This window comes from Vidua macroura, chromosome 24 (genome assembly GCF_024509145.1).
Source record: "Vidua macroura isolate BioBank_ID:100142 chromosome 24, ASM2450914v1, whole genome shotgun sequence".
Taxonomy (NCBI): Eukaryota; Metazoa; Chordata; class Aves; order Passeriformes; family Viduidae; genus Vidua; species Vidua macroura.
In genome coordinates, this window is record NC_071594.1 from 4,611,448 (window position 1) to 4,638,567 (window position 27,120).

Below are 27,120 nucleotides of genomic sequence, written 5' to 3' on the forward strand. Positions count from 1 at the left end.
GCTGGATGAATTCTCAGTGCAGGGAGATGAATCCGAGTCCAAATTTTCCTTGTTGTCCCCGTGGTGGCTTCCTGGAGTCTCCCGTTCCTGTTTTAATTTTGTCATTTTCTAAAATTCCTTCTTTAAGCCCCTCTGAAATTGGATTTATTGACACCTCCATTTTTAGGCAGAGGTGCCCGAATTAGGGATTCTGGGAAAGGATCCCCTTCTCCCAAAGAGGCAAACAGGGTGACAAATCCCCAAAAAGCACATGGGATATGGGAAAACACGGAATTTGCACCTCACAGCTGAGACAAGCACCAGGCTGGGGCTGCAAGTGAACACCAGAGTAGTAAAAAAAGCTTTTCAGGCTGGGGCAGAGCTCAACCCTCCTGTGGATTTGTCTCCTTGGGCTGGTTCCTGCAGGGTTTTTCTCTTTTTTGTTGTGGGAAAAAGGATCAATCCCATCCCACAAAGGCTCCGAGCTGGCTGTGGTGGGATGGGTGTGGAACATGCTGGTCCCTGAACTCCTCAGTCCCCGTCCCCCCACGGAATTCACTGTACAGAGTTAAAAAAAAAGTCAAATTTAGCAGTCTGGTTATCTCATACATGGCTTCAATAAGGCAGAAAACTTATGGATACAGTGAGGGCGGGGGCAGCTGGCTGCAGAATTCCCGGAGAATTCTTCATTTTCCTCGTTTTCCTTAAAAAACATTTAATCGGTTAAAGACCCATGTCTTGTATGAAAGCTTTTCTTCCTCCAAACAAACAAAAAAAAAAGCTCTTTTTAATTCCTTCCTCCCTTCCAACCGCGTGGTGCAATCCTCTCCCCGAGGTGGGATTTGTGTCATTCCCATGGGATTGGGAGGAGCCGTGTCCGGAGCCGCGTCCGGGGCGCGCTCAGAGCTCCAGGGAGCTGATCAGGGCCACCAGCAGCAGGGAGTTGGTGGTGACGACCACGACGTGTGGCGCTGGCCTCGTCCCCGAGTCCTCCACCATCATGCTCGTCCCTGGGAAAACACGGAATAGGGATGGGGCTGTGGGGTGGCACGGACACCCCGGGGATCTTGAGGGAGGTTTTGTGGGGTTTTTGGTGTGTTTGGCTCTGGTAGAACTCCTGGGAATGCTGGGAACGGGAATTTGGGCGCTGGGAATTCGCCCCTGGATTTAGGGAGTTCGCTGGAGCTGCGGCCCCACAGAGCTGGGATTTCACTCTTAGTGGAAGACTTGAATCGTTTTTAGCTCTTAACTCCTGGGAATTTGGGTGTTGTGGGGTCTCGAGGCTGCAAATCCTAAAGTTGGGTCAGGCTGGACTGAGCTTGGGAAGAGGAGTGGGGAGAAGGAGAGTCAGGAATTCCTATGAGTGAACAGCACAAGGGAACCAAGGGCTGATTCCAGGAAAAAACAATTCCAGAAAGGACCAATTCCAGAGTCTCAGACTAAAACACTGCGGGAGGATGTTCTCCCGTGGCCCTGGAAGGGAGAGTGGGATTTTAAACCACAATTTACTGGGATCGTGCTGAGGCCTCCTGCTGGGAAGGGATGGACGGGAGGTGTCCGGTGGGTGAGCTCCAGGGCCTTGGAGAACCTTGGAAAGGGGAATTTGGGCATGGAGAGGGTGTGGTCAGGGAGTGGGTGTGGCCAGAGGAGTGGGTGTGGTCAGGGTATCACATGGATGGGTGTGGTCAGTGGAGTCGGTGTGTCTAGTGGAGTGGGTGTGGTCAGAGGGGCAGCTGCGGCCAGAGGAGTGCATTGGTGGGTGTGGTCAGTGGAATGGGTGTGGTCAGTGGAGTGGGTGTGGCCAGAGGGGCACATGGATGGGTGTGGTCAGTGGAGCGGGTGTGGCCAGAGGGGCACGTGGATGGGTGTGGTCACTGGAGTGGGTGGGGCCAGAGTGGCACATGGATGGGTGTGGCCAGAGGGGCGGGTGTGGCCGGAGGAGCACGGGTACCGCTGTTCCGGAGGATGTGAACTTCTGCCGGGGTCCCGTCCCCGCCGGGCCCGGTCACCCGGATCTGGACGAAGGCGTGAGTGAAATCCTCAGGGATGGGGATGTCGATCTGGCTCTTGCTGGCCAGGTACAGGGTGGGGGCCGAGTGGGAATCCTGCCTGTAGAGCATCTGTGGGAAGAGGGAATGCTGAGCTCCTGTTCCCTGTGAGTTCCTTGGATCACCTCCAGGAGAAGCCCAGCCACGCTGGCCGTACCTTGTACCCCGTCACCGCCGACTCGTCTGCCTTGGCCACCACGGGGTCCCACTTGATGCTGACTGTGGAGCCAGAAAAAGTCCAGGAGATGTTCCCAGGTGGCCTTTTCGGTGCTGAGGGATGCGAAACCAGACAGGGATTGGGTAAATGAGGGAGGAGAAGGCTGTGCTGGTCCCAGCCATCCCCTGAGCTGTCACCGCTGTGGGGCGTCGAGAGGACATCAAACAAGAGCACCATGATCAAAGTCAGGGTGATTTTGGGGGATCCTGTGGAAAGCAGAGGGGTCAGGGCTCACTCACGAGGTCTCGTGGTGGTGACGTTGGTGGCGGGGCTGGGGGGGCCGGTCCCTGCCCGGTTGTAGGCTCGCACTGACACGTGGTAGTCGGTGTTGGGGTGCAGGCCGGTGACGTGAGCCGATGTCACCAACCCCGCTGTCCTCACTCTGTCAGCCGCCTCCTCCTTGTCCCCGTCCTTCCAGTACCGGATCTGCATGGAATGGGTTTAGGAAGAAGAGATCTGCAAATCCCAGGTCAGCCCACCCCGAAGGGCCTTTGGGTGTTTGTTTCCGTGTACTTTGCTTTGTGCGTGCCCAGGAATGAGGCCACGGCCTCCCGGGAAAGGCAGGCAGGGAAAATGGGATGATTCCCTTTAATCTCTCCTGAGAGAGCGGTGCCAGCCCCATTAGAACCATGTGGTGAGAATTATCCCCCACCTCTGGAATCAAAACATTGTTTCCTTTCACCTCACATAACCCGGGGGAATTTTCCTTGCTGGGCTCTCGGGGTCTCCCATTCCCATTGGAATCTCCTACCTCGTATCCCAAAAGCACGCCGGTCACTTCTCCCTGCTCCACGGGCTCCCAGGACACATCCATCTCCGAGGACAGGACCGACTTGGCAATGACCCTGTAAGGAGCTGCTTTGGGTTCTGAAAAACAGGAATAAAATCCTTTTCCTGACTTTGGGCCCCGTCGGGAACAAAAGGTTTTCCCGCAGCATCATCCCTGGCAGGCAGCTGCTGTTGTGTTACGGAGCGAGGGGAAGGGATTTAGGGACTTAGGAGGACAAGCAGGGCCACAGCTGTGAGCTCTGGGATCCGTGTCTGCCCCGAGGCTGTGGGGCAGCTCTGGGCTCAGGGAATCGTCACGCTGAGGGTTTGGAGGAGTAGAGGAGCCAAAGGAACGTCCGAGCTCCCAGACGGACACGGATCTGCAGGGGTCTGGCTGAGGAAAGGCTGGACAAAACGGGGAATTCTGAGTCTGTGCATGGATTGTGGAATGGTTTGGGTGGAAGGGACCTTAAGGCTCATCCAGTGCCACCCCTGCCATGGCAGGGACACCTTCCACTGTCCCAGGCTGCTCCAGGCCCTGTCCAACCTGACCTTGGACACTTCCAGGGATCCAGGGACAGCCACAACTTCTCTGGGAATTCCATCCCAGCCCCTCCCCACCCTCCCAGGGAAAAATTCCATCCCAATCTCCCATCCATCCCTGCCCTCTGGCACTGGGAGCCATTCCCTGTGTCCTGTCCCTCCATGCCTTGCCCCCAGTCCCTCTCCAGCTCTCCTGGAGCCCCCTCAGGCACTGGAAGGGGCTCTGAGCTCTCCCTGGAGCCTCCTCCTCTCCAGGTGAGCACCCCCAGCTCTCCCGCTGCTCTTTACCTTCCTCTGCCGAGTACACGATGGCCGTGAGGCTCTCGGGGCCCTCCCCTTTCCTGTTGTAGGCCTTGATCTTCACCTCGAAGGGGGTGTAGGGCGCGATGCTCTCGTTGCGGTACACGAAGTGCAGCGACTCCGCGTGCGGCACCCGCGCCCTCAGCCAGGCCTGGCTGCCCTTCCTCCGGAAGGACACGATGTACCCAAAGCCGTCCCCGTTCTGGTAGTCCCGCAGCGTCGGCTGGGAAGAGAGAGAGAGCCTTGGTCTGTCCAAACCGGGCTTTGGCTCACCCAAACTGGGACAGCGGTGCTGATTTCCCGAAGGAAATGTGCGCTTGGTCCATCCAAACCAGCCCTTGGCTCAACCCCGTGTCCAAAGGTGTTGCAAAGCCCGAACCAAGGGGGACTGGGAACGGTGTCCAAACTGGGATGGTGGCGCTGATTTCCTGAAGGAAATGTGTGCTTGTTCCACCCAAACCAGCCCTTGGCTCAACCCCATGTCCAAACTGGGATCTTGGCACTGATTTCCTGAAGGAAACGTGCTCTTGTCTGTCCAAACCAGCCCTTGGCTCAACCCCGTGTTTTTTACTGGTCATTTTACCGGTTTTGCGTGACAGCTTGTAATTAGTCTTTGTACAGAGAACTCTCTGGTCACTTTGTTCCAGCTTTGGAATTTTCTGTCTTTGCTTTAAAGTTTAAAGGGCCTCTCTTATCTCTTTGGCTTGGAAATTTGCATTCTTTCTCTTCGGCTGAGGTAGGTTTTACAAGCGCAGTAGAAACTGTATTTTACTTATGCTAGCAAGTTACTAATAATTTAAAGTAGCACATTTCACTTAAATCTAAATAGATTTTCACCTTGTAAAATTTACCTTGTAAAATGCCCTGTTTCACGCCGATTTCCCAAAGGAAATGTGCGCTTGTTCCATCCAAACCAGCCCTTGGCTCAACCCCGCGTCCAAACTGGGATGGCAGAGCTGATTCCCCCCCAAAAAACGCCACATGGTCCTACCTTGGTGCTTTCCCTGTTCCCAACTCACCGTCCAGGTGATGATGAGCTCGTTGGGAGCCCCTCCGCCGCCGCCGAGCCCAGACGGTGCCACCGTCGGTGCTGTGAGGTCCCCAAAAAAAGCAGAGTTTGGGTTAAGGAGGTGGGAGCGATGGAGAGGAGCACAAACACGGCGTGACACCGGTGACACCGGGTGGGACAGCTCCCAGGAAAGGACTGGGCTCTGTGGAACTCCAGCTTGCGCCTGACCAGGGGATTTAGGGGCATGGGACAAGGATTTGGTGTCCGAGGGGACAAGGATGGAGCTCAAAAGCGGGGATGTGGAGGGAGTTTTATTGGGAAGAAGCTGGTTTGCATTTGGTGGATTGGGTGCGGTTCTCCTGCTGTTCTCCCATCCTTTCTGTCCAAGCCGCTGGACATGGAATGAACATTCCCAGCTGGATGTAGTGCTGGCAAGTGCAGCTCTAACCCTGCTCATTTTTGACACAGAAATGGGCAAAAAGATGGAAAATCCTCTGGTGGCCTCAGCTCTGGGAGCTCTCCAGGAGATGATTCATCCCTCGGGACCATCCTGGGCAGGGACGGGGACCTGGGCTTGTCTCCACACCCACCTGCTTCCTTGGTGCGGATTTTGCTGGAGGGCAGACTGGGCTCCCCAATTCCCAGGATGTTGCTGGCCAGGACCCGGAACTCGTAATCCATCCACGGGATGAGGTTCACCACCTGCGCTGTCTCCGCGTTGCCCTCGATGTTTACGGGATCTGTAAAATCCAATAGCAGCGGAGGGGAAGGAATAGAGCGAGGAGCAGCATGGAGCCAGGACTGGCCGGTGGCCTCGGCGTGTCACCGGTGCCACCGTGGGGACACTCACTGGTGCGCATCTGCTTCCATTGGCTGGACAGGAGGGTCCGGGCCTCGATGAGGTACCTGGCGATGGGGCTGTGGTTGTCGAAGCCACGGCTCCAGCTCAGCTGGACGCTGGTGTCACCGATGTCCCTCACCACCACTCCCCCCGGTGGGCCTGGAGGTCCTGGAGGGATGGGAAATGTGTCTCTGACATGGAAGATCTGGAGGTTTATCACTCTGTGCATTGTGCAAGTCCTAAATTCTCATTGGGCCTTTCTTTTCTGCAAGCTGGGAAGCCTCACTGAGAGCTTTAGCTCTTAAGCCTGATTAAAAAAGACCTCTGAGATGATCAAACCCAAGTTTTAGGTCAAAATAAAACCCACTGGGTCATATCACGTAATTATTTGGTGTGAGGTGGTTACAGAGCAGCTGATGGCACGGGCCATGTCATTGCTCTGGGTTTGCCAGGAGCAGGGAACGTTCCCACACGGAATTACCTCTGACGGTGAGCGTGGCTGACTCGGACGCGCTGTCCACCACGGTCTGGGCCGTGCAGGTGTAACGCCCCGAGTGCCGCAGCTGCGCGTTGGAGATGCTGAGGTCCCCGATGGCCTCCTTCTGCAGGGCAACGGGAGAACACGGTGGGGACAGCACCAGAAGGTGACCGGTCACTAGCCAGAATTCAGTGTGGGTTGGGTTGTGGTGAAGGTGGAGAGGAGGGAGATGGGAAAAGATCCCACCGTGGGTGATGGAGCTGGATGGATCCAGGATGGATCCAGTGCTGCCAAGGCCGAGGCTGTGCTGGGTCTGTTTGGCTTGAGATGGTGATCAAAGAGTGATCAATGAGTGAACATTGAGTGATCAATGAGTGAACATTGAGTGATCAGTGAGTAATCAATGAGTGATCAATGAGTGAACACTGAGTGATCAATGAGTGAACATTGAGTGATCAGTGAGTAATCAATGAGTGACCATTGAGTGACCAGTGAGTGACCATTAAGTGAACAATGAGTGAACATGGAGTGACCATTGAATGATCAATGAGAGATAATTGAGAGATCACTGTTTGATCATTGAGTGATCACTAAATGATCATTGAGTGACCATTGAGGGATCACTGATTGATCATTGAGTGATCATTAAGTGGTTATTGAGTGATCAATGAGTGGTCATTGATTGATCATTGAGGGATCACTGAGTGATCTCTGCCTGCCTTTATCCACAGGCCTTTCCCTTTCTCCTCCAGTTTAGGAGGGGAGTGATCATGGAATCATGGAATGGTTTGAATTGGGAAGGATCTTAAAGCCCATCCCATTCCACCCCAGCCATGGCCAGGGACACCTTCCACTGTCCCAGGCTGCTCCAAGCCCCGTCCAACATGGCCTTGGACACTTCCAGGGATGTGGAATTCACAACCACTGTGGGCAAAGTGACGGAGCACGCAAACAACGAGCATGGAATTAATTTGCCACCCTTTGGATGGGCCGGAATTCCCTCTGGACTCACTGCGCTGGCTCGCCGGTAGTGCCCCTCGGACTTGTCAAAGTCGATGGGGAAATCATCCAGGGACCAGGTGAAGGTGAGGTCCATGGTGGGGTCGTGGGACGCGTGGCACTGCAGGGTGAGGTTCTCGCCCACGTTGATGTCGGCGCTCGATGGTGCCAGCGTGATCTTGGTGGCATCTGCGGGCAACGAGCGGGAAGGGTCGTTAGCAGCCAACGTCCCCGTCCCAGTATCCAAACCATCCCTTCCAGCTCCTCAACCTGCTCCAACAGCTGGAGCTTCACAGGAGGAAGAGGAAGGATTAGGAAATGGAAACGCTTTCCTCAAGGGCCGTTTGTTGGTGGGTCAGGCAGAAGTTTTGCTGCTCCACCTGAAATCACTTTGATTCCCTGATTACTCTGTTTTTTGGGAGTATAAGGAGAGGAGAAACATCACATCATTCATTCTTAGCTGTTCCTTGCTTGATTGACCCCAAGTGAACATCCCTACCTCGGACAGAGAGGATTCCAGTGCTGTTGGCTTTGCCCATGAAGTTCTCAGCAAAGCAGGTGTATTTTCCCTCGTCGGATTTGCTGATGTTCTGCAGGATCAGGGTCCCATCCGCCGTAATCGTCACCCTGCAAAGGAAGAGGAGCCACACAAAAGAATGTTAAAAGATCCGCTCCTGCTGGACATCTGGGAATTTCCACTGATTTTGGAGAAACCGGGGACAAAATCAGGCAGAAAATATAATGTAGGAGTTTGCTAGAGAAGAAATTGGAGGACTAATAAAATTCAGGGATGCGGCAGCACATTTGGATCATCGAGTCCAGTCTTCTGGTGAAAAAAAAAAAAAAAATTTTTAGCTACATTTTCTAGGTGGAAGCTGACTCTGTGCTGCTACCTGCTGCTGTTGACCAGGAGTTCTGTCCCTTTGGTCCAGAGCACGGTGGCTTTTGGTGCTGCTCGTGGTTGGCACGGGATGATGACCTTCCCGCTCCGGGCTGCCGGGATCAGGCGCTTCACCGGGTTTAGTCTAAAATCTGGAGCTAAGGCTACAGGGATAAAAAAAGAGGATTAAGGCACGATTAGAAACACTGCCCTGGGGGGAATTTCAGCGCCGTGCGAGTGGGAATTGATTTGTTGTTGGATGGCTCGGTAAGAGAAGCGAGGCAGAGCCTGGAGAGCGGGAGAAGGGAGGAATTCCTTGGCTGCCGGGTGGATCCTGATGCCTGCCAGGCAGGAATTATGTGGCACACGAGTGGGACGGAGCGATGGGAATGACCCTAACAAGTGCAAGGTCTTTGAGAGACACAACAACAGCTGCTTTGGAACATGTCGAGGATAATCTCTTCAATATCCTGACCAACGCAGACATCCAGCTTGCCTGAAACTCCTCCTGGAACTGCAGATGGAATCGGGATTTACCTGTTGGCCTCGCTGTGTTAATGTTGAGCAGTTGGTGCTCAGAGCCTTTAATTTATCTTTGGCATCTCCACGAGGAGATGAACTTTTGGACTAATATGGAACAAGTTCGGCAGCAGTTCAGCTCCAGTCATCAAACCAGGTGGAATGGAGGCTGAACTCTTTTTTTTTGGACCTCTTTCCTCCGAAAGAGAGGAATTTGTAGTTGAAGAGAGGTCTTAGTGCTGCTGCTGGGTGTCCTGTCCACTTCCTGTGGCTAAACGGAGTTTTTTGTCCACTTTCACACAGAATTTACACAGGATTTAGAATTTCAAGGCTTGCACAGTGTCTTGTTGAACTAGAAACTATTTCAGTGGTGAGCAAAGCAGATTTTGCCTGCTCTTATCTCACTGCGACATCACAGTGTCAGGATCACATCAGGATATTAGGAAGAGATTTTTTTCAGTGTCCCATTGGAACCCAGAGCTCTGGGAAAGGAGGAATTACCTTGCACTGTTAATTCAGCACTTGCATAAACTGTGCCATGCTTGTTCTCAGCCACACACTGATACATGCCAGAGTCCTCCAGGACTAGCTTGGAAAATCTCAGCTCTCCACCGCTCACTTCGATGCGGTTCTGTGCAAACAAGAGGATGAACCCATTAGATGAGAAAAACAAAACAAAACAAAAAAAAATGGAACTCAGTCCTCAGCTGGGTCAGGGTTGAGTTTCGTCACAGACTCCTCAGGGTGGCCTGGTTTTCCATGGGGGAAAACGCAGGATTTGTTTTTATGTCTGTGCGGTCACTCCCCCGTGTCGCCGTGCTCTGTTTGCCGAGACACCTGAGCAGCAAGGTGCAGGTGACACCAGGACACCAGGACAGGCACAAGGCTCTGTTTGTCCTCCCTGCTGGCCGGCTGTGAGTCCCTGCAGCTGCACGAAGCAATGGCTGGGATGGCAGCGCCAGGAGAGGCGATTTGGGGATGGTGCCGTCGCTTCGCAGCCCGATGGGGGCACATGGAGGAGGGGATGCGGGGTGAGAACCAGGGCGGGGATGCAGGAGCGAGGCAGGAGGAGGGGCTGGGGCTGGAGGAGCAGGATCAGAGCTGGCTGGGGGGTACCTGGGACGTCAGGGGCTGCCCATCCCGCAGCCACCGCACCGTGGGCCGGGGCTTGCCCGAGGCCACGCAGCTCCAGCGCAGGTCGGACCCGATGTCGGCCTCCGTGTCCGAGATCACGTCCAGCCATTCGGGCTGGGCTGCAGGGAACAAGAGAGAGAGGGCAGAGCCAAGGAGCTCAGCTGAGAGGTGGCAGTGCCAGGCTGGCAGAAGGACGTCCCTGTGCCAGCGCTGCCGGCACAGTCGTTGGCACAGCGGGATCTGCCTCGGGAGCAGCCCTGGCCTTTTGTGCAGTGAGAGGCACGGCCGGCTCCTGCTGTGCTCTAGGGCGGAATCCAGGGCTGAGGAATTGGTTTCTCTTCTTAAGGGTAAATTCAACCATTCCTGAGCCATCAAATCATGGAATGGTTTGGGTTGGAAAGAAGCTTCAAGATCCTCCAGTGCCACCCCCTGCCATGGGCAGCAACACCTTCCACCATCCCAGGTTGCTCCAAGTCCTGTCCAACCTGGCCTGGAACACTTCCAGGGATAGGGAAGCCACAGCCCCTGTGCCACCATCCCCATCCACCCTGTGCCAGGGCCTCACCACTCTGACAGTAAACAATTTCTTCCTGATATCTCCTCTGAACCATCCCTCTCTCAGCTTCGGGCCATTCCTGAACTTCAGGAAAAGCTGGAATCAGGATGAGGTAACCAGGTTAAGTTTTTTAGCTTGACTAGATCTGCTCAACAGCTCAGAGCATTACCCCTGGTGGAAGCTCCTCAGGCTTGGAGAGGATCTTGAGCGCGAGCCAGGTTTGATTTTAATCGCTCTCCTTCCTTCCCTGGTTCCCTGATGTTTGCTGTGATGATTTCAGAGCCCGTTAAGATCTCTCTCTCTCTCTCCCCCCTTGCCACAGCCCAAATGTGCCCACCGAGGAAAGGTTTCCCCGATCCCTGCAGGTCTTGGGCTTTGCAACACCTTTAATTAGGGCTGGTAAGAGGCAGGATTAGAGGGGGTGGTTTTAGTCCCAGAGCCTCAGACCATTGCCTGGGGCACCTTGGTGTGCTCTGGGAAGTTAAAATGTGTTCCCTGGGTGAAGGACACGTGTTTAGAAGTGTCCCTTGGATGAAGGACACGTTGGTGTTCCTTGGGTGAAGGACACGTGTTTGGATGGTTTTTCTTGGATGATGGACACATGTTTGTGTCCCCGTGGAAGAAGGACACGTGTTGAATGTGTTCTGTGGGTGAAGGACACGTGTTTGGATGAAGGACATGTTTTTGGATGTGTCCTCTTGGATAAGGGACAAGTTTGGATGTGTCCCCTTGGATAAGGGACGAGTTTGGATGTGTCCCCTTGGATAAGGGACGAGTTTGGATGTGTCCCCTTGGATAAGGGACATGTTTGGATGTGTCCCCTTGGATAAGGGACACGTTTGGATGCGTCCCCTCGGATAAGGGACACTTTTCGATGCGTCCCCTTGGATAAGGGATGAGTTTGGATGCGTTACCGTGGATGATGATGCGGCCCTGGTGGGTGTCCCTCCCTTTGGCGTTTTCCGCCTCACACTCGTACGTCCCCTCATCCTCAAATCCAGCGTGCTGGATCTGCAGCAGGGGCTCACTGCCGATCCACTTGGAGGACTGAGGCCCATCCAGCTTCCTCCACTTGATCCGGGGCACGGGGCTGCGGAAAAGCCGATCCGGTGAATCCGGGCTGAGCTCAGTCCCCGCGTGGCCACCCCGGTCCTGTCCCACCGGGCCTTGGCTTTGGCCAGGCCCTCCCTTTTCCCGTTTCCTTCCATCTCTGGTCTTCCATTGGAGGTTTGGAAGTTCTGCTGTTCCCTCCCCATCCCGATCCACGCGGAGCTGCACTCACTTTCCAAAGGCGAAGCACTCCAGGGTCACCACCTGCCCGGTCAGAGCGTAGGTGTCCGCAGGGAACCTGGCCTTGATGCTGGGTGGGAACTGCCTGGCATCTGCCACAGGGAAAACACCGCTCAGGGGACCTGGGTGACACCGAAATGCCACCCAGGGGGTCTCAAAGGGCAGAGAGACCCATGAGGTGACTTCCCAACCCCTTTGTGTGTTTGGGTGAGGGGACAGAGGTTCCATTTTCTTTTTCAGACAGCTCTTGCTGAAGTGTCTAAAAATCTCTTTTATAACATCTCAGGGCTCTGCAATTCCCGAGAATCCCAGAATCCTGGAATGGTTTGGGTTGGAAGGCCCTTAAAGCCCATCCAGTCCCACCCGTGCCATGGACAGGGACACTTTGCACTATCCCAGGTTGCTCCAATCCGTGTCCATCCAGGCCTTCCTCCTGTTTAATTCCCTTTTCCCTGTTCCAGAATTATCCTTTAAAAATAGAGAAACCCCACGGATGGAGTGGAAACATGGAATCTTGGAGAGAGAGCTGCTTCCCTCCCACCCCAGCCCATCCATGTTTTTGAAGCGCTTAAGAGAGGCTGGAGGTTGATTTGGGTGCTGCGGGGCCCAAATGCTTTGCGGGGGTTTGTTAATTCGGATTTTTCCCATAAGAATTGGCGTTTCTGGGACAATCCAAGAGCACTGACCCTCTGCAGCCAGGCTGAGGCGGGAGAACTTGCTGAAGACACTCTTGGTGATGAAGTCGATGTGGCTCGTGGCAAAGCAGGAGTAGTTGCCCAGGTCCGAGGCCTCCGTCTTGGCAATGTAAAGGTTGCCCGTGGTCTGGGAGATGAAACGTCTCCCGTCGGCCGGGATGAAATTGGGGAACTCATTCAGGAGCCACCGGTAGGATAAACCTGGGGGAAAAAGGAAAGGAATAAACTGGACAGGTTTGTCCTCCCAGCTGGGATGGATCCAGTGGGATTCCAGGCTGGAATTGGCCCTTGCACGGACACTCCCAAGTCCTGCCTCTGCTTTGTTGCGTTACAAACTCTGAATTAACCCCAAATTTACTTCCATGAAATTCCCAGAAAATGTGGGAACCCCGTGCTCTGCCGTGTCCCACTTACCTGGGTAGTGGGGCGGGGGGCTGCAGGTGAACATCACCCCCCAGCCCTCGGTGATCTTCACGGGGTCCCGCTCTTCCGCCGAGAATTCCTGCAAAACTGAACAGGCAGAGTGAAACCTCGACAGAAAAATACAGCTGGAGGAACCCCTGCGCTTTCTCTGCCCCTCCTCGGGTGGGTTTGTGCAGAGGGAGACCCAAAAATGTCATTAGCTTTCTCCATAATACTCCAAATTATCCAAACTCTCCAAATCTCTATGGAAGAGAGTTTTCTCCGTGGGGTGATGTGTTGGAGAGGTTCTCTCCAGCCTTTTCCCAGGCAGGCTCAGTTTAAGCCCAGCCTAACTGGGGTTGTGTTTAATTTACCTGGCCGTGCCAAACTTACAGCCAAAGCGGAGCGAGGCTTCCCTGCTCACCACGGTGCCCCTGGAATTGGATGCCACGCACTGGTAGGAGCCGGAATCCTTGGCTTTCACGGGGTTGCTGATCACCAAATCCCCGGCCACCAGCCTGTAGCGGGAATCCGGCTCCAGCTTCAGCTCCGTGCCGTTCATCTTCCACCTGCCAGGAGAAACAGAGAGGGACAGGGATAAATGCCCACGGCCACGCTCATGGGGCTGGGCCTGGTGCATTTCCAGCTGGAGTGGATTTGGATCTGAGCTGTGCCCTGGGAGGGGTGGAACATCCCAGAATCCTGGGGTCACTGAAGCTGGAAAATCCCTGTGGGATCATCGAGTCCAGGCTGTGCCCGATCCCCACCCTGAGCACTCAGTGCCACCTCCAGGGATGGGGGCTCCAAACCCCCCTGGGCAGCCCCTTCCAGCCCTTTCCATGAGGAAATTCCTGCTGGTGTCCACCCCGAGCCTCCCCAGCACAGCCCGAGGCCGTTCCCTCTCCTCCTGTCCCTGTTCCCTGGGATAAGATCCCAAATCCCCCCCGGCTGTCCCCTCCTGGCAGGGAGTTGTGCAGAGCCAGAAATTCCCCCTGAGCCTCCTTTTCTCCAGGCTGAGCCCCTTCCCAGCTCCCTCAGGACTCTCCAAACCCTTCCCAGCTCCTTCAGGACTCTCCAAACCCTTCCCAGCTCCCTCAGGACTCTCCAAACCCTTCCCAGCTCCCTCAGGACTCTCCAAACCCTTCCTAGGTCCCTCAGAATTCTCCAAACCCTTTCCCAGCTCCCTCAGCTCCTCACAGGAGAAGGAATCTCATTCCCAAGTCAATAATTTTCCATGGGTAGAAGTGGAGGGGAGGAAGCAGAATTCTGGATGTTTCTCTCCCGCTCCAGGTGCAGAGGGAGCCCTGAGCTCACCTGTAGGTGGCGGGAGGATTGGCCCGTGCTCGGCAGGCCAGGGTGACCTTTTCTTCTGCCGAGCCCTCAGGGAAGAGGGTGTGGGACGGCTGCTCCTCGAACACCGGCCCGTAGCTCCTCATGCCGCTCTGGGCTTGGCACCAAACTGCGGGAGAGGGGAAAACCTGCTCAGCTCCGCTCGGCTTTTCCTAAAAAAAACCCCTTCTTTTCAGTTTTGTAGGGCGTCCCCAGCAGCGAGGAGGAGAGAAGGAGCAATGTGACAACCGCACCCCATCTGTCAGCACAGCCCGGGCCTGGCTGTGGGAACACAGCTGCCACTCCCGCCGAGCATCCCGCACCATTCCCGCCCTTCCAGAGGGACCAGCGGCCCTGGGGACTCGTGGAGGAAGGAGTAGGGACCTCCTGGGACACCACAAGTGGAGCTGGGAATGTCCCCTTGTCCCTGAGGTTCCTCCTCTGCCCGCGCAGACTTTGCCTGGTTCGTTCTTCCAAAATCCTCTCCAGGGGGAGGGAGGAGAGGGGAGAACCGGGATCTTCACTGCTCTGAACACACCTGGCAGGTCCCCTCTGTCCCTGCAGCTCCACCGGCTCCTGACACCTCAAACCAGCTGGTTGCTTGTGTGGAAACCAGAGCAAACCAGTAGACACCAGTGCAAACCAGTACAAACCACTCTGCTCCGTGGCTGGGATGAACCTGAAGCTGCTTTTGGGGTGTTCAGACTCAGAATTGTCTCTGGTTTTGAGAACGGGGAGGAACAAGAGGGACAAAGGCCCCACCTGCCTGATCCACACCACGCCTGGGCCACCCTTTGGGGACAATGTGCCACCGGGAAGTGCCAGCTGCCTTCGTGTGTCAGAATTCCAAATTCCAGCAGATCCCCTCTCACACAGGGGAATCCCAGAACCCCAGGCCGGTTTGGGTTGGAAAAACCTTAAAGCTCATCCCGTTCCATCCCTGCTTGAGCTGGGACAGCTCCCACAGCCCAGGGCGTTCACTGGAAGGGACACTGCGAGCCAGAGCCGGGCAGAATCTGCCTGGAAATCTCTTTCTTGCAGGAACAGCCGGTGGGATAATTGCCAGCACGTCTGTCCTGGCCGTCCCCGTCCCCCTGGAGACGCCTGGCCCTTATCAGGGAAGGAGCCACCAGCACTGATAAGCTCCGAGCTGCTTCCCCGGCTCCGGGATCCTTCCCTGCTCTGTAATTGAATTAATGAGCGTCTCCAACCCGCTGTGCCAACGCCAATCTGTCTCCTTCCCCCCCTGCCCAGCAGGGCCGCTCCTAAATGAAGCGATTCCCGGGAGCGGGATGTTTTATGGAGGAGTCACTTCCAGCCGGGAACGGCCTGGGATCAGCGGGGGCAGCCCTTGACCTGCAGCTCCCGGGGTTCGCCTCGCGTTCCGGCTGCTCCGGGAGGAGGCTGGGAAGGGATGGGGAGGGATGGGATGGGGTGGGATGGGGTGGGAGAGGGCTGGTAATTGGCTCCGGGCTGGGAGCAGCTGCTCCCCGTGTCCCTGCTCCAGGCAATTATCCCGGCTCCGCACGGATGTGCTCGCGGGATGGTCCCCGGTGCCGCGCGGGGAGAGGCGCCGAGCTGGGATTCTTTGGAATGAAGGAAAAGCAGCGGGTTTGGGGTTGTTTCCCCTCCCAGCCAGCGATGTTTTCCTTCTAGGATGGTTCTGCTCCTAAAGGAAAAGCTGGGAATCCTCTCCCGTTTGGGTCAGTGCTGAGGGAGTCCCGGCTGGAATAAACTCTGCTGACCGGGGGTGGGGAAACGATAATGAGTTAATGGGGGATTAATGAGAAAGAATTAACTGAGTGCTGATAGATGAGTTAATTGTGCTCTGATAGATGGCGGTGACAGGATCCAGGCCGAACAGCTTTAATTTTGAGATTAATTAGGGAGCGTAAGGTAAATCATTTCTATTTATTTAACAAATAAAATATCTCTTGGTACCACTCCCATCCCTGCCCTTCCCCGTGGGATTTTTTTATTCCAATCAAGCCAAATCAGGCTCATCCTCCCTCCTGATCCCACCTGGAGCCCGTGTCCCCTTGCTCTCCTCTGCTGTCCCTTTGTCCCTGCCAAGGTCATGGCTGCCAGTGCCAGGCATCGATTTTCCCACTTGGAATCGATGCCAGGGGTTCAGGTGAATTTTAATCCACACTTCCAAGGTGCTGGGGGTGAAAAGCTTGGATTTCGCTCATTAAACAAATCAGGGTTTGATTAAGGCAGTAATTAAACAGTTAACGAGGTGGGGATAAGGTTAAAATTAAGAGCTGATAAATCCCAGAACTTCTGAGGCTGATCTGGGCCCATTTTGCCATCCCAGAATTCCCAATTTTTAATGTTGCCAGTGCAGGATCTGTCCTGGAGCTCTGGCATTTGGAAAACAGGGAGAAGACAGGCACAAAGTAAAAGCTTTTAAGGCAAATTTCAAAGGAGCAGAGTGACCTGCTGGGAATTTTCCATGTTCCATCCAGCTGGGAGAGCTGGGATGAAAAACCCCACCATGCCTCTGGAATAACCTTCAGTATCAGGGAAAATGATAACTAACCCCAAAATCATGAGAAACAGGTGAAAGCAAAACACCTGAAAGTGAAGATTTGGAGAAGCAGCTGCAGGGAGGTGACTCCAAAGCCTCCCTTCTGGGTTATTTTATTTTAGGATATTTTTAGGAATTTGCTGAGGGCCAGGCCTGGAAAGCCCAGGTGTGCAGGAGGCTGCACTTTGTGCTGAGCCCAGGAAAGGATGAATTTCCTCGGTGGAATGTTTTCCAAGCTGAATTCCTTTTTCTGAGGACATGCAGAGCACGGCCCTGGAGCTCCTGGATCACAGGGGGGAGCTGAGCAATAAATTGGTTTTACAGGAGTTTTATGCCCAGAATCCAACTGGATTTGGGTTTTTTTTTTCTGAGGATCAGCTCTCTGAGGAACCGAGGCTTTATTTTGGGTTGTTTTTAATGAGCAGCTTTCTGTGGAACAAAGGGTCAGGGCTTGGATTCTCAGATTTTCCAGAGGTTTTCCCAACTGAACAAAGGCTGGGGAAAGTTCGGGATTTTAGAGTGGTCTCTGTGCACTTTAGAAGCTTTAAATATTTAAATCCCCCTCCAGACCTGGAGGTTTTGGCTCTTTTCCCACTCCATAACATTTCCCTGAGCCTCACCCATCTCTTCCATCCTTTTGTCCAGATCCCTCCTCCTATTCCCAGGATTTCCCTGTCCCAGCTGCCCTCAGAGCTCCGTGACACCAGCACCCAAATGCCAGTGAAAATCACCCTCCCAGGCTTCCCAGGGCACGATTTTGGGGGGTTTTCCTGCGCTCAGGTGGTTGATGGGAGACCCCAAGTCCAGCTCCGTGGCCGCTCCGGGGTCAGGCTGATTTCCAAGTGGGATAATTGCCTCCGGATCCAGGGCTCCCCCCCTGCCTGGGCCTCCTCGAGGATGCAGAGAACATTAAAAGGTAATTAGATATTTATGAGGATGGGCCAGCAGGCTCTGCCCGGGGTGATGGATTGGCTGGAGGACATTATCCAGTCTCAGCTGGAGAGGAAATGTCTCCCTGCGGAAAAGGGACCTGCAGGGAGCAGCCTGAGCCTCCCCGAGATCCAGGGATGGGCTCTGAGGTCTGGAAATGGTCCCCAAAATCCAGAAATCATCCCCTAAATCCAGAAATGGTCCTTGAGATCCAGGGATGGTCCCTGAGGTCTGGAAATGGTCCCCAAAATTCAGAAATCATCCCCTAAACCCAGAAATGGTCCTTGAGATCCAGACCTTCTCCCTGAGATCCAGGGATAGGCCCTGAGGTCTGGAAATCCTCCCTGAAATCCAGAAATGGTCCCTGAGATCTGGAAATCCTCCCTGAAATCCAGAAACGTGCCTGAGATCTGGAATTTCTCCCTAAGATCCAGAAATCCTCCCTGGCATCCAGAAATGCTCCCTCAGGAGCAGGGGGATCTTTTCAGGGTATGGCCAGCAAGGAATCCCTGGAAGAAGCAGGATGGGGAGTGGAATGAATCCCACTGGCAGGAGGAAATTCCTCCTCCACCTCCCTAAATCTGGGTTTAGAAAGGGGAAATTGTGTCAAACATTCCCGGCCCAGAGGGATGCTGGGAACAGCACAGACAGGGAGCAGCCTATCGCAAACCACGCGGGGATTTGGGATTCAGCAGCGCTGCATCCCACGGGCAGGAGATTCCCGGTGAATCCCGGGGGATGTCCCGCCCCCGCCAGCCCTTCCCGCCGCTCCCACGGGAATCTCTTACCCAGGAAGGTGCCGACGGCCAGGGAAGCGCGGATGAATCCAGCGGTGCCGCCCATCCTGCGCCGGGTCCTGCGGAGCCTCTACGGGCGCGTGGGGACGGCGGCCCTGGGGGGGACACACAGCGGGATCAGCGGGGCCCTTCCAGCCCCGGATATTCCCTGAGACTGCAATTCCAGAGGATCTCGAATCTGGGGTCAGTGGGGACCTTCCAGCCCCGGATATTCCCTGAGACTGCAATTCTAGAGGCTCTGGAGTCTGGGGTCAGCGGGGCCCTTCCAGCCCCGGATATTCCATGGGGCAGTGATTCCAAAGGCTCTGGAGTCTGGGGTCAGCGGGGCCCTTCCAGCCCTGGATATTCCATGGGGCAGTGATTCCAAAGGCTCTGGGGTCAGCGGGACCCTTCCAGCCCCGGATATTCCATGGGTTGCAATTCCAGAGGATCTCGAATCTGGGGTCAGCAGGGCCCTTCCAGCCCCAGATATTCCCTGGAACTGCAGCTCCAGAGGCTCCACAGTCCAGCTGTGCCTCCCCGCTGGCCGCCAGCCCGAGCGAGAGTCACTCCAGGGCAGAATTCCAGTGGTGCCCGGAGGAGCAGGAGCTGCTGAAGGAGCTCTTTTTGTCCCCATGGGAGGGGACAATCAGGGAGAGGAATTGTTGTCCCTCCTCCTTTGCTATTTCCCATTCTTCCCCCCTCCTCCATAAACGCTCTTTTCCAAGCGTTTTTGATGGAAAACACCAAGGCAGAAGCACACGGGGTATTGGTGGGGAGTGAGAAGGGAGGAATAATTTGAGTTTTTTGCGAAAATAATGAAGATATTGGGAAGGAATTCTTGGCTGGTGAGGTTTGGGATGCCCTGGATCAGGATTCTCCATCCCTGGAGGTGTCTCAGGCTGGGTTGGATGGGGCTTGGAACGGCCTGGGATAAAGGAAGGTCCCTGCCCATGGCAGGGGTGACACTGGATGGGCTTTAAGGTCCCTCCTACCCCAAATCACTCCAGGATTTGGGGATTCTGTGACAAAGGAATCTTTAACTGAAACTCTTTAAGTGCCGGGGCATTTCCTGATGGCCTTCCCAGTCTCTTCCACAGCCTCCTGTGATCCCAAAAGATTCCCGAAAAATCAACCCTCAGCCAAACCCTGAGTTCTTTGTACAGCCCCACCCCCAGCGCCTCTTCCCACGGAACTCCAGCAGGGATTTTGGGCCGCTTTCTCCCTCTTTGTTAACAAACCCTTTGGAAACGGCTGACGGAGCGCTCCCCGAGCCCGGCAGGGCCTCATTTCCCGCTGCCCTCCCCAGAACGCCCCGGCGAGGAGCTGAAGATGCTGCCAAGAGCTCCCGGGCCGCTCCTGCTGCTCACCCCCCCTGCTCCAGCTGGTGCTGCCTGCACTCCTGTCCCTGCCCATCTGTCCGCCCCCGAGCCCCTCGGAGCAGGGATTAGCCCATCCCGGGGGATGCTCTGCCCCTTCCCAACCCCCCCTCATTACCGGCAGCACCTGAGCAAACAGCGGAGCCCAGCCCGCCTTCCCCACCGCCCCGCGCTGCGGAAACCAGCCGGGCTCTTTGTGTCCCCGCCCAGAGAGAGGGCGCTGCTACCAGCACCCCAAAATCCTGGGGGTTTGTTCTGTCTGGGGCCGAGGGCTGGGTCACAGAGCCGGGAGCAGAGCCCAGCCCTGAGAGCCGGGCAGGGGACACGGTGGGGGGACAGAGGGGGGACAGAGAGGGGACAGAGAGGGGACAGAGAGGGGACAGAGGGGACAAACAGGAGGGGACAGAGAGGGGACAGAGAGGGGACAGAGGGAGGACAGAGGGGGGACAGAGGGGGGACAGAGGGAACAAACAGGAGAGGACAGAGAGGGGACAGAGGGGGGACAGAGGGGACAGAGAGGGGACAGAGGGGGGACAGAGAGGACAGAGAGGGGACAGAGAGGGGACAGAGGGGACAAACAGGAGGGGACAGAGGGGGGACAGAGGGGGGACAGAGAGGGGACAAACAGGAGGGCTCAGAGAGGGGACAGAGGGGGGACAGAGGGGACAGAGAGGGGACAGAGTGGGGACAGAGGGGACAAACAGGAGGGGACAGAGAGGGGACAGAGAGGGGACAGAGGGGGGACAGAGAGGGGACAGGCAGAGGGGAGACAGAGAGGAGGCAGCCGCCCTCAGCCCTGCTGGGATTTTGTTCCCTGACAGGCCCCAAAATAAAGCTGGAGCTTCATTATCGCGCCCGGCCGGGGAGGGAGGAACCGCTGCCAGAGGGAGGCGGCAGCTCCAGGTGGGAGAGGCACGAGCTGCGGCAGGGACAGGGAATTTGGGGACGGAGCGCAGCGGGGCGGGAGATGCTCCCACGCAGAAGCCGCTCGTTCCAGCAGCCCTGGAGTGGCTCGGTCACATGGAGTCACTTGATGTCACCGAGAATCCTGCCCCAAACAGCGTCCCGAGCCCACGGCCCTGCAGCCAACACTGTCCCTTTGTTCCCCTGGCCTGTCCCTCCGCCCTGGGGACAAGGGGCAGCTTTGAGCCGGGCGCGCTGTGGGGTTGCAGGAGATGCCAGCCCTGCGCTAATTAATGAGTTGACTTTTCCAAATCTCCGCAGTTCCCTCGCTCCGGGGTTTGGGAGAGGCGGGAGCGACGGAGCTGTTCCTGCACCAGCGGCTGCAAATTAAACTCAGGGAGTTTTTGCTCCGGCGCTTCCAGCCCCGTTTCCCGAGCCTGAATCCTCTGCTGGGCCCCGGCAGCTGCCCGGGAAGGCTCCGGCTGCAGCTTTGCTTTCTTTGTTCCCTCTCCCCCCTACACTTTGAAAACAAAGAGGAAAGAGAGGGGAAAGCTGGATTTTGTTGTTTTTCGTGGAATTCTGGACTGGTTTGGGTGGGAAGGGACCTTAAATCCCATCCCACCCCCTGCCATGGGCAGGGACATCTTTCACTATCCCAGGTGGCTCCAACCTGGCCTTGGACATCTCCAGGGATGGGGCAACCACAGCTTCTCTGGGAATTCCATCCCAGCCAGGAATTCCTCCCAATGTCCCATCTAAACCCACTCCGTGTCAGCTGAATTCCCTTCCATAAGGAGCAGGCAGCGGGAGGAGGTCGGGGTTGGGCCTGTCCTCCCTCCCGGGGGTGAGGGCTCCTTGGGGCAGCTCTGAAATCCAGGGAATGTCTCTGACAGTCCCTGGATTTATCCAACACCAAGCTCCTGGTCCTGGATCCAACCCCCAGCTCCTGATCCTGGATCCGACCCCAAGCTGTGGATTTTGGATCAAACCCCCAGCTCCTGATCCTGGATCCGACCCCGAGATGTGGATTTTGGATCCAGCCCCCAGCTCCTGATCCTGGATCCGACCCCCAGCTCCTCCAAAGCTCGGGAACACTCTGCTGTGCTGGATATTGAGCCCTGCTCTCATCCCTAATTAGGGAAGGGCCACAGGGAGCAGTTTTTCCCCTGTTCCCGGGGTATTTTGACAGCCACCCGAGAGCCTGCTGGCGTCCTGAGAGGGATCTGTCACCGCCGCTAATGGAGGCTGTCACCGATACCTCCGGGAGAGCTCCACACGATCCCTTCCCTCCAGAGCCGCGGTCTGGGAGCGATCCGGGAGCGGGGAGGCAGAGTCAGGGAGCTCGGGGAGATTTGGAGGGGGGCTGGGAGAGGAGGAACTGCCTGGGACAGCACCCCCAGCTCTGACTGCGGAGCTGCATCCTCTGGAGGACGATCCCAGCGGGATTTTGGGGAGGTCAGGGGTGGATTTTGGCAGGAGATGCCGCGTCTGGAGCTGTCCATTACCGGGATAAATCAGTGTAATTCCATCTCCTGCACTCAGCCAGCAGAGGAGCATTTGGGATTAAGTGGGGCAGCTCCTTCTGCCGCAGCATTCCCCAGGGAAGGATCGCTCCGGAGCGGGGCCAGGCTGGATTTCCTCCTGTGCCTCTTTTATTTGGGATCGTGGCTAAAGCTGGAAAGGGCAGGCGTGTGATGTTCCCTGGATCCTGACTCTCAGAACCTTCCCAAGGTTGGGGACATCGTGTCCGTCCCGGCACAGCGTGGCTGGGGAGGGACAAACGGGCTCATGGTCACGGGTTTGTCCTCCTGGAAATCAGGGATGGATGCTGTGGGCACTGCTCCTGTCCCCAGCCACAAGATGTGTCCCCAGAACACTTCTAGAGGGTCCCACGTCCCTCTGTCTTGCCCGGGTGGGTTTGGATCACCCTTTGGATCATCCCATCCTGGGATGGGATGGGATCCACGGGATGGGATGGGATGAGCCAGAAGCTCTCACCCTGCACCAGCCCCTTGTCTGCACTGCTGGCTCATTCACTGGTGGCCTTAAACTGATCATTTAAAACCGATCGTTTAAAATCAATCCTTTCAAATCGATGATCGTTAATGTATTTAATTGGAACAGAACGGGCTTGATAAGGATCAGTATCCGAGGTTTGGCTCCTTTTCCCCTGGCTCTGATGAGATCCCAGCAGGATCTCCGGCCGCTCCCTCTTTCCCTGCTCTTGCTTTTCCCGAATAATTGGCCGCAGCCCCGCGGGTCGCAGCTCCGCTCTGTCCCCGGGGCTCGGGGGAGGTTCCTTTCCATCCAAACTCTGCCTTTGTGCGGGAGACAAAGCCGGGAGGTGCCTTTGGCCCCGGACATGGAAAGGGGAGAGGGCGGGGTGGGCTTGGGGGAAAATCGAATTGTGGAGAAAAAAAAAAAAAAAAAGAATATTTTATTATGAGTGGGACGTTCCTGATCTGGGAAGAGTCAATTTTACATCTGAGCTTTGCAGTGAGCTTTAAAAATTATTATTATTATTATTAATTTATTATTATTATTATTATTATTTTCATTTTCTTATTTTATTTTATATTCTGTTTTAATTATATTTAATTCTCTTTTCCCTCCCCAAACAAACCCGTTCCCATCTCTCTCCTCGGTGCCTCCCGGAGGTGATGGGATTCCAACGTGAGCTATACAAATATCCCTTGGAAAATTCCCAGGGGTTTGGAGCTGGAGCTCCTGGGGGTTCCAGGCTTGGGCCATCTCCAGTGGCACCTCGGGTCCCCCGGGTGGCTCAGCCCTGAGCCAAAGCCTTGGGACAGGTGACAAAGCCAAGGCCACCAGCGGGACGAGCCGGGAGACTTTTCCATGGATCTCCAGCCCCCAGGGATGGGGGAAGTTTGGCCCGGGAAGGGAATTCCCCCCAGGCTGGGCACGGGCCTGGTGTTAAGCCAGGCTGCCGCTCTAAACTCCCCCTCCAGACTCGAGCTCCAACGCAAAGCTCAGCCCAGAGCAGCCAGAATGAGGCTGGAAGTCTGGAAATCCAGCCGGGGGTGATTCCAGCAGGAATTCGGGAGGCGATGCCGGCCCCAAATCCTGGTTAGTGCCTCTTAAAGTCACAGATATTCCCTCAGGCACATTCCCGGTGCTGCCAACCCCTCTCAGGAAATATTCCCTCTTCCCGGGAAATGTTCCTCCTTCCCGGGAAATGTTCCCTTTTTCCGGGAAATGTTCCTTTTTTTCCCCGGGAAATCCTGGCTGCTCCTGCAGGATCGCCCGGGAAGAGGCGCTGGGCCGGGTGGGATTTCAGGCAGCGAGGACGGAGCTGAGCTCCCCTCCCCGGAATAAACTCCCCCTTCCCGCTTCCCGCCGCCCTCTCCAGGCCTGGATCAGCTCGGCGGGGCTCAGCCTAAAGCCGGGACTATCCCGGGCTCCGCCCGCGCTGCCGGTGGCGTCAGAGCGGCGGCGCTTTGATGTGGCTCAGGTATAAATAACTCCCACCTGCTCCAGCCCCTCCCCGCCGCTGGAAGCGCTCCTGGGAGTCGGGAACAACAAGCGGGGAGCTCGGGAAACCTCCTGGAGAAGGGGATGCAAAGGGGAGCCCCGATCCAACAGCAAGAACCTTCCCAAGGTTTTGGGTTTTGGGGATCCCTGCTTGGCTCCAGGGATCTTCCCCAGCCCCCCGGAGCTCCTCAGCCCTCCCAGTGCGCCGCCGGGTGCTTGTACTGGTCGTACTGGGGAGGGGCAGCAGCGCCGAGGGGACGCTGGGGTTGAAATCGCCCCTCAGGGGACGCTGCAGCTGCTCCCCGCGGTGGTGCCGGCTTTGTTTTGCTCCTTGGGATGCTCCAGAGCCGTGTCCAACCTTCTCTCCCGCCCTTGGGTTTGGGGTTCGGGCTCCGAACATTCCCAGCCTTGTCGGGGTTCAGCACTAAACAGATTTTCCTGGTCCCCCCTGTTTTGTTTTTTTTTGGTTTTTTTTTTTTGTTTTTTTTTTTTTTTGGCTCTGAGGGCTGTCCAGTAGATAATAAATGTCCTAATTTAGGGTCAGGGTTGCTGGGCAGGGCTGGGGTTGGGATGACGGCTGGCTTCGGCTGGGAAAGTCCCTCGTGCTCCCTGGGACGCCTCCCTTGGATCATCCCAGTGGGATCCTGGATTTTACAACGGGACCGGGGGTGTTTGTCACGGAAAATGAAAGATTTTGGGTTCAGGGAAAGGGATTTTGTGCAGCTGGAGAGCCGCGCTGAGCAAACACGTGAGAGATGGGGAAACCCCCATCCCAAACTTCCCGAAAACCCCACCCAAACTCCCTGAAAACCCCACTCAAACTCCCTGGAAACCCCATCCCGAGCTCCTTGAAAACCCCACCCAATCTCCCTGAGACCCCCATCCCAATCTCCCTGTAAATCCCACTCCAAACTACCTGAAAATCCCATCCCGAACTCCCTGGAAATCCCATGCTGAACTCCCTGAAAACCCCACTCCAATCTCTCTGAAAATCCCATCCTGAACTCCCTGAAACCCCATCCCGATCTCCCTAAGACCCCCATCCCGAACTCCCCGTAAATCCCATCCCGATCTGCCCGGGACCCCATCCCGAGCTCCGGGCGGCTCCGGGAGCCAGCCCCGATCCCGGGAGCGCGGCCGAGCCGGGAGCGGCTCCCGGAGCTGCCGGGAGATCCCCGGAGGTGCGAGGAGCTCCAGGCGGCCGCGGGGGCTCGCGCCGTGCCCAGCGCTGCCACCCTCACCCTCGGGGCGTGGTGGCACTGCCAGCGACAGGGACGCAGTGACACGGCGAGAGAAACCCCGCGAGGGCTCAGCCTCTCCTCAGGTGTTTCATGGAGAATTTGGATTTTGGGCATTTCCAGCGCACCTTTAACACCTTTAACGTTGGCTCAGCTCCACGTGGGTTCCCATTTTTCCATGGGAAAGATTCCCATTTTTCCGTGGGGTGGACAGTCCATGTGCTGTGGGAAATCCTAACGGCACGGTTTGGGTTTTCTGCCCTTTATGGTTCATTTGTGGCAAATCCGCGGAGAAAATCCTAACCCAGACCATCAAATCCTCTGCGAATATTCCAAAGGGATAAAAGTGGCCGCTCAGTTTTGTAGGAATTAATCAGGGGATGGAGAGGAGCGTTGGGAACCCTTTGTCTCGCTCTACCTGAGCCCAAGTGCAGCTGGGCTGGACAGGACCCCCCCCCCCCACCTCCCGTTTTCTGGAGTTTTTGGGAATTCTGAGCCACCCCTCAGTTATTTCTGGAAAGTTTGGGATCCGCTGCTGAGCAAAGCAAGAGGTTTTTGGGGTTGTGCCGCTGTGATAAATCCCAGCCTGGAGAGGTTCATTTCTTGATCCTAAATCTCCTGCGAGACCCCCTGCTCCAGCTTTGCGCCCTCGGAATTCCTCCTGGATCTGCCTGGGAGGAGCAGGGCCGAGCTCGGGCTCTGGGAAAGCCTCGGGATTTCTCGCAGCTCCGGGATGCAGAGGCTGCTGCCTCCCATCCTCACAGCAACCGGTGTTTCCCGGGAGAGACGCGATCTCCCGGGAATCCGCCCCGGTCCGGCCGCGGGAATAACGCTGGGGGCTGGTGGGAGTCGGGGCCAGCCCGGGGGAGTTTTGGGGTCAGCGTGGGTGGGGTGAGGACGGAGCTCGGGGGGTTTGAAGACACGAGAAGGAGCCGCAGGAAGACACCCCCCCCCACCCCCCCAGTTTTTATCCCTCCGGGAATGGGAACAGAGGAGTGCCCTGATTGTGGGGTGCCCCCCGTGCCCACGGGGGAGAGGATCCGCGGCTCTGCACAGCCCCGCGTGTCCCTGGCACAGCCCCGAGTGTCCCTGGAACAGCCCCAGACACACAAATCCCCCCGGAGCACCCCCGAATCTGCCCTGGGAGCACCCCTGGGATCTGCCCTCAGGAAGGTGAACTGGGACACCACGGCGTTCCCGCTGCTCCCTCCCTGGCGAGGAGACTCTGGGGCTGCTCAGGGCTCTGCCAGCTCCTTCTGGGGCTGCTGAAGTAGTTTTGGGCAGCAGAACCCCCTGCGGACCCCACCAGCACGTTGGAGATGCCCGACGCCCCCAGCGCGCTCCCGAAGTGCCTCGGGCCGGAACGCGCCGGGAAAAAACCCTCGCGACAATCGCTGAGAACCGAAATATTCCCCGTTGTTTTTTTTTTGTTTTTTTTTTTTTTTTTTTTGTTTTTTTTTTTTTCCCGTAAGAGACATTTCTGCTGACAGCCGCCCTGACCTCGGCCGCGCAGCGCTGCCACAAGTGCCACCGCCGCGGCCGCCCCTGCTCCCAACTCCACCCCCGGCTCCTCTCCGGCCGTGTCCGGAACGCCCAAACCACCCCCGGCTGCTGTGCCCGGGCCCGGAATGCCCAAACCACCCTCGGCTGCTGTCCCCGTCCCCGCGGAGCCCAGCGGGACCCCGCGGCGTCCCCCCGGCCGGAGCGGAGGCACCGCGAGGCGGGAGCGATGCCCTGATCCACCCGCAGCCCCCTCCACCCCTCCGGGATGCAGCAGAGCGGCACAAAGCGCTTACCTGCGGCGGGAGGGCTGCGTGGGCATCAGCCGGGGGCCCGCGGGGCCTGGCGGCTGCCGGGGGCTGGGCTGCGAGGCGGCGCTCGCCTG

At 56.5% G+C, this 27,120-nt stretch overlaps 1 protein-coding gene across 2 annotated transcripts; it reads right to left on the reverse strand.

Moving 5' to 3' along the window:
* Positions 1–623: 623 nt before the first annotated feature.
* On the reverse strand, positions 624–27,120 carry CNTN2 (contactin 2). Of its 2 annotated transcripts, XM_053998101.1 has the most exons (23): positions 27,032–27,120; positions 18,236–18,339; positions 13,973–14,117; positions 13,052–13,227; positions 12,671–12,766; positions 12,248–12,457; positions 11,554–11,653; positions 11,186–11,361; positions 9,698–9,834; positions 9,083–9,212; positions 8,076–8,226; positions 7,682–7,809; positions 7,196–7,371; positions 6,187–6,307; positions 5,715–5,873; positions 5,455–5,604; positions 4,875–4,945; positions 3,844–4,078; positions 2,996–3,111; positions 2,484–2,670; positions 2,185–2,297; positions 1,931–2,099; positions 624–989 (listed from the first exon to the last, which is right to left on the reverse strand). In XM_053998101.1, the coding sequence occupies exons 2-23, from the start codon at positions 18,288–18,290 to the stop codon at positions 880–882; spliced, it is 3,111 nt and encodes a 1,036-aa protein (XP_053854076.1). In that variant the 5' UTR covers positions 18,291–18,339; positions 27,032–27,120; the 3' UTR covers positions 624–879. The 2 variants fall into 2 exon arrangements, with proteins under 2 accessions (XP_053854076.1, XP_053854077.1); XM_053998102.1 differs by lacking the exon at positions 27,032–27,120 and having other exon boundaries at positions 18,236–18,362.

What these genes read in the sequence shown, in the direction of transcription:
- CNTN2 (XM_053998101.1), bottom strand. Translation starts at nt 18,290, where the DNA reads ATGGGCGGCACCGCTGGATTCATCCGCGCTTCCCTGGCCGTCGGCACC. An exon ending in GGCAGCCCCTGACGTCCCAG is followed by an intron (nt 9,213 to 9,697) that starts GTACCCCCCAGC and finishes TTGTTTGCACAG; the next exon opens with AACCGCATCGAAGTGAGCGG. An exon ending in TGCTGAATTAACAGTGCAAG is followed by an intron (nt 8,227 to 9,082) that starts GTAATTCCTCCT and finishes TTATCCCTGTAG; the next exon opens with CCTTAGCTCCAGATTTTAGA.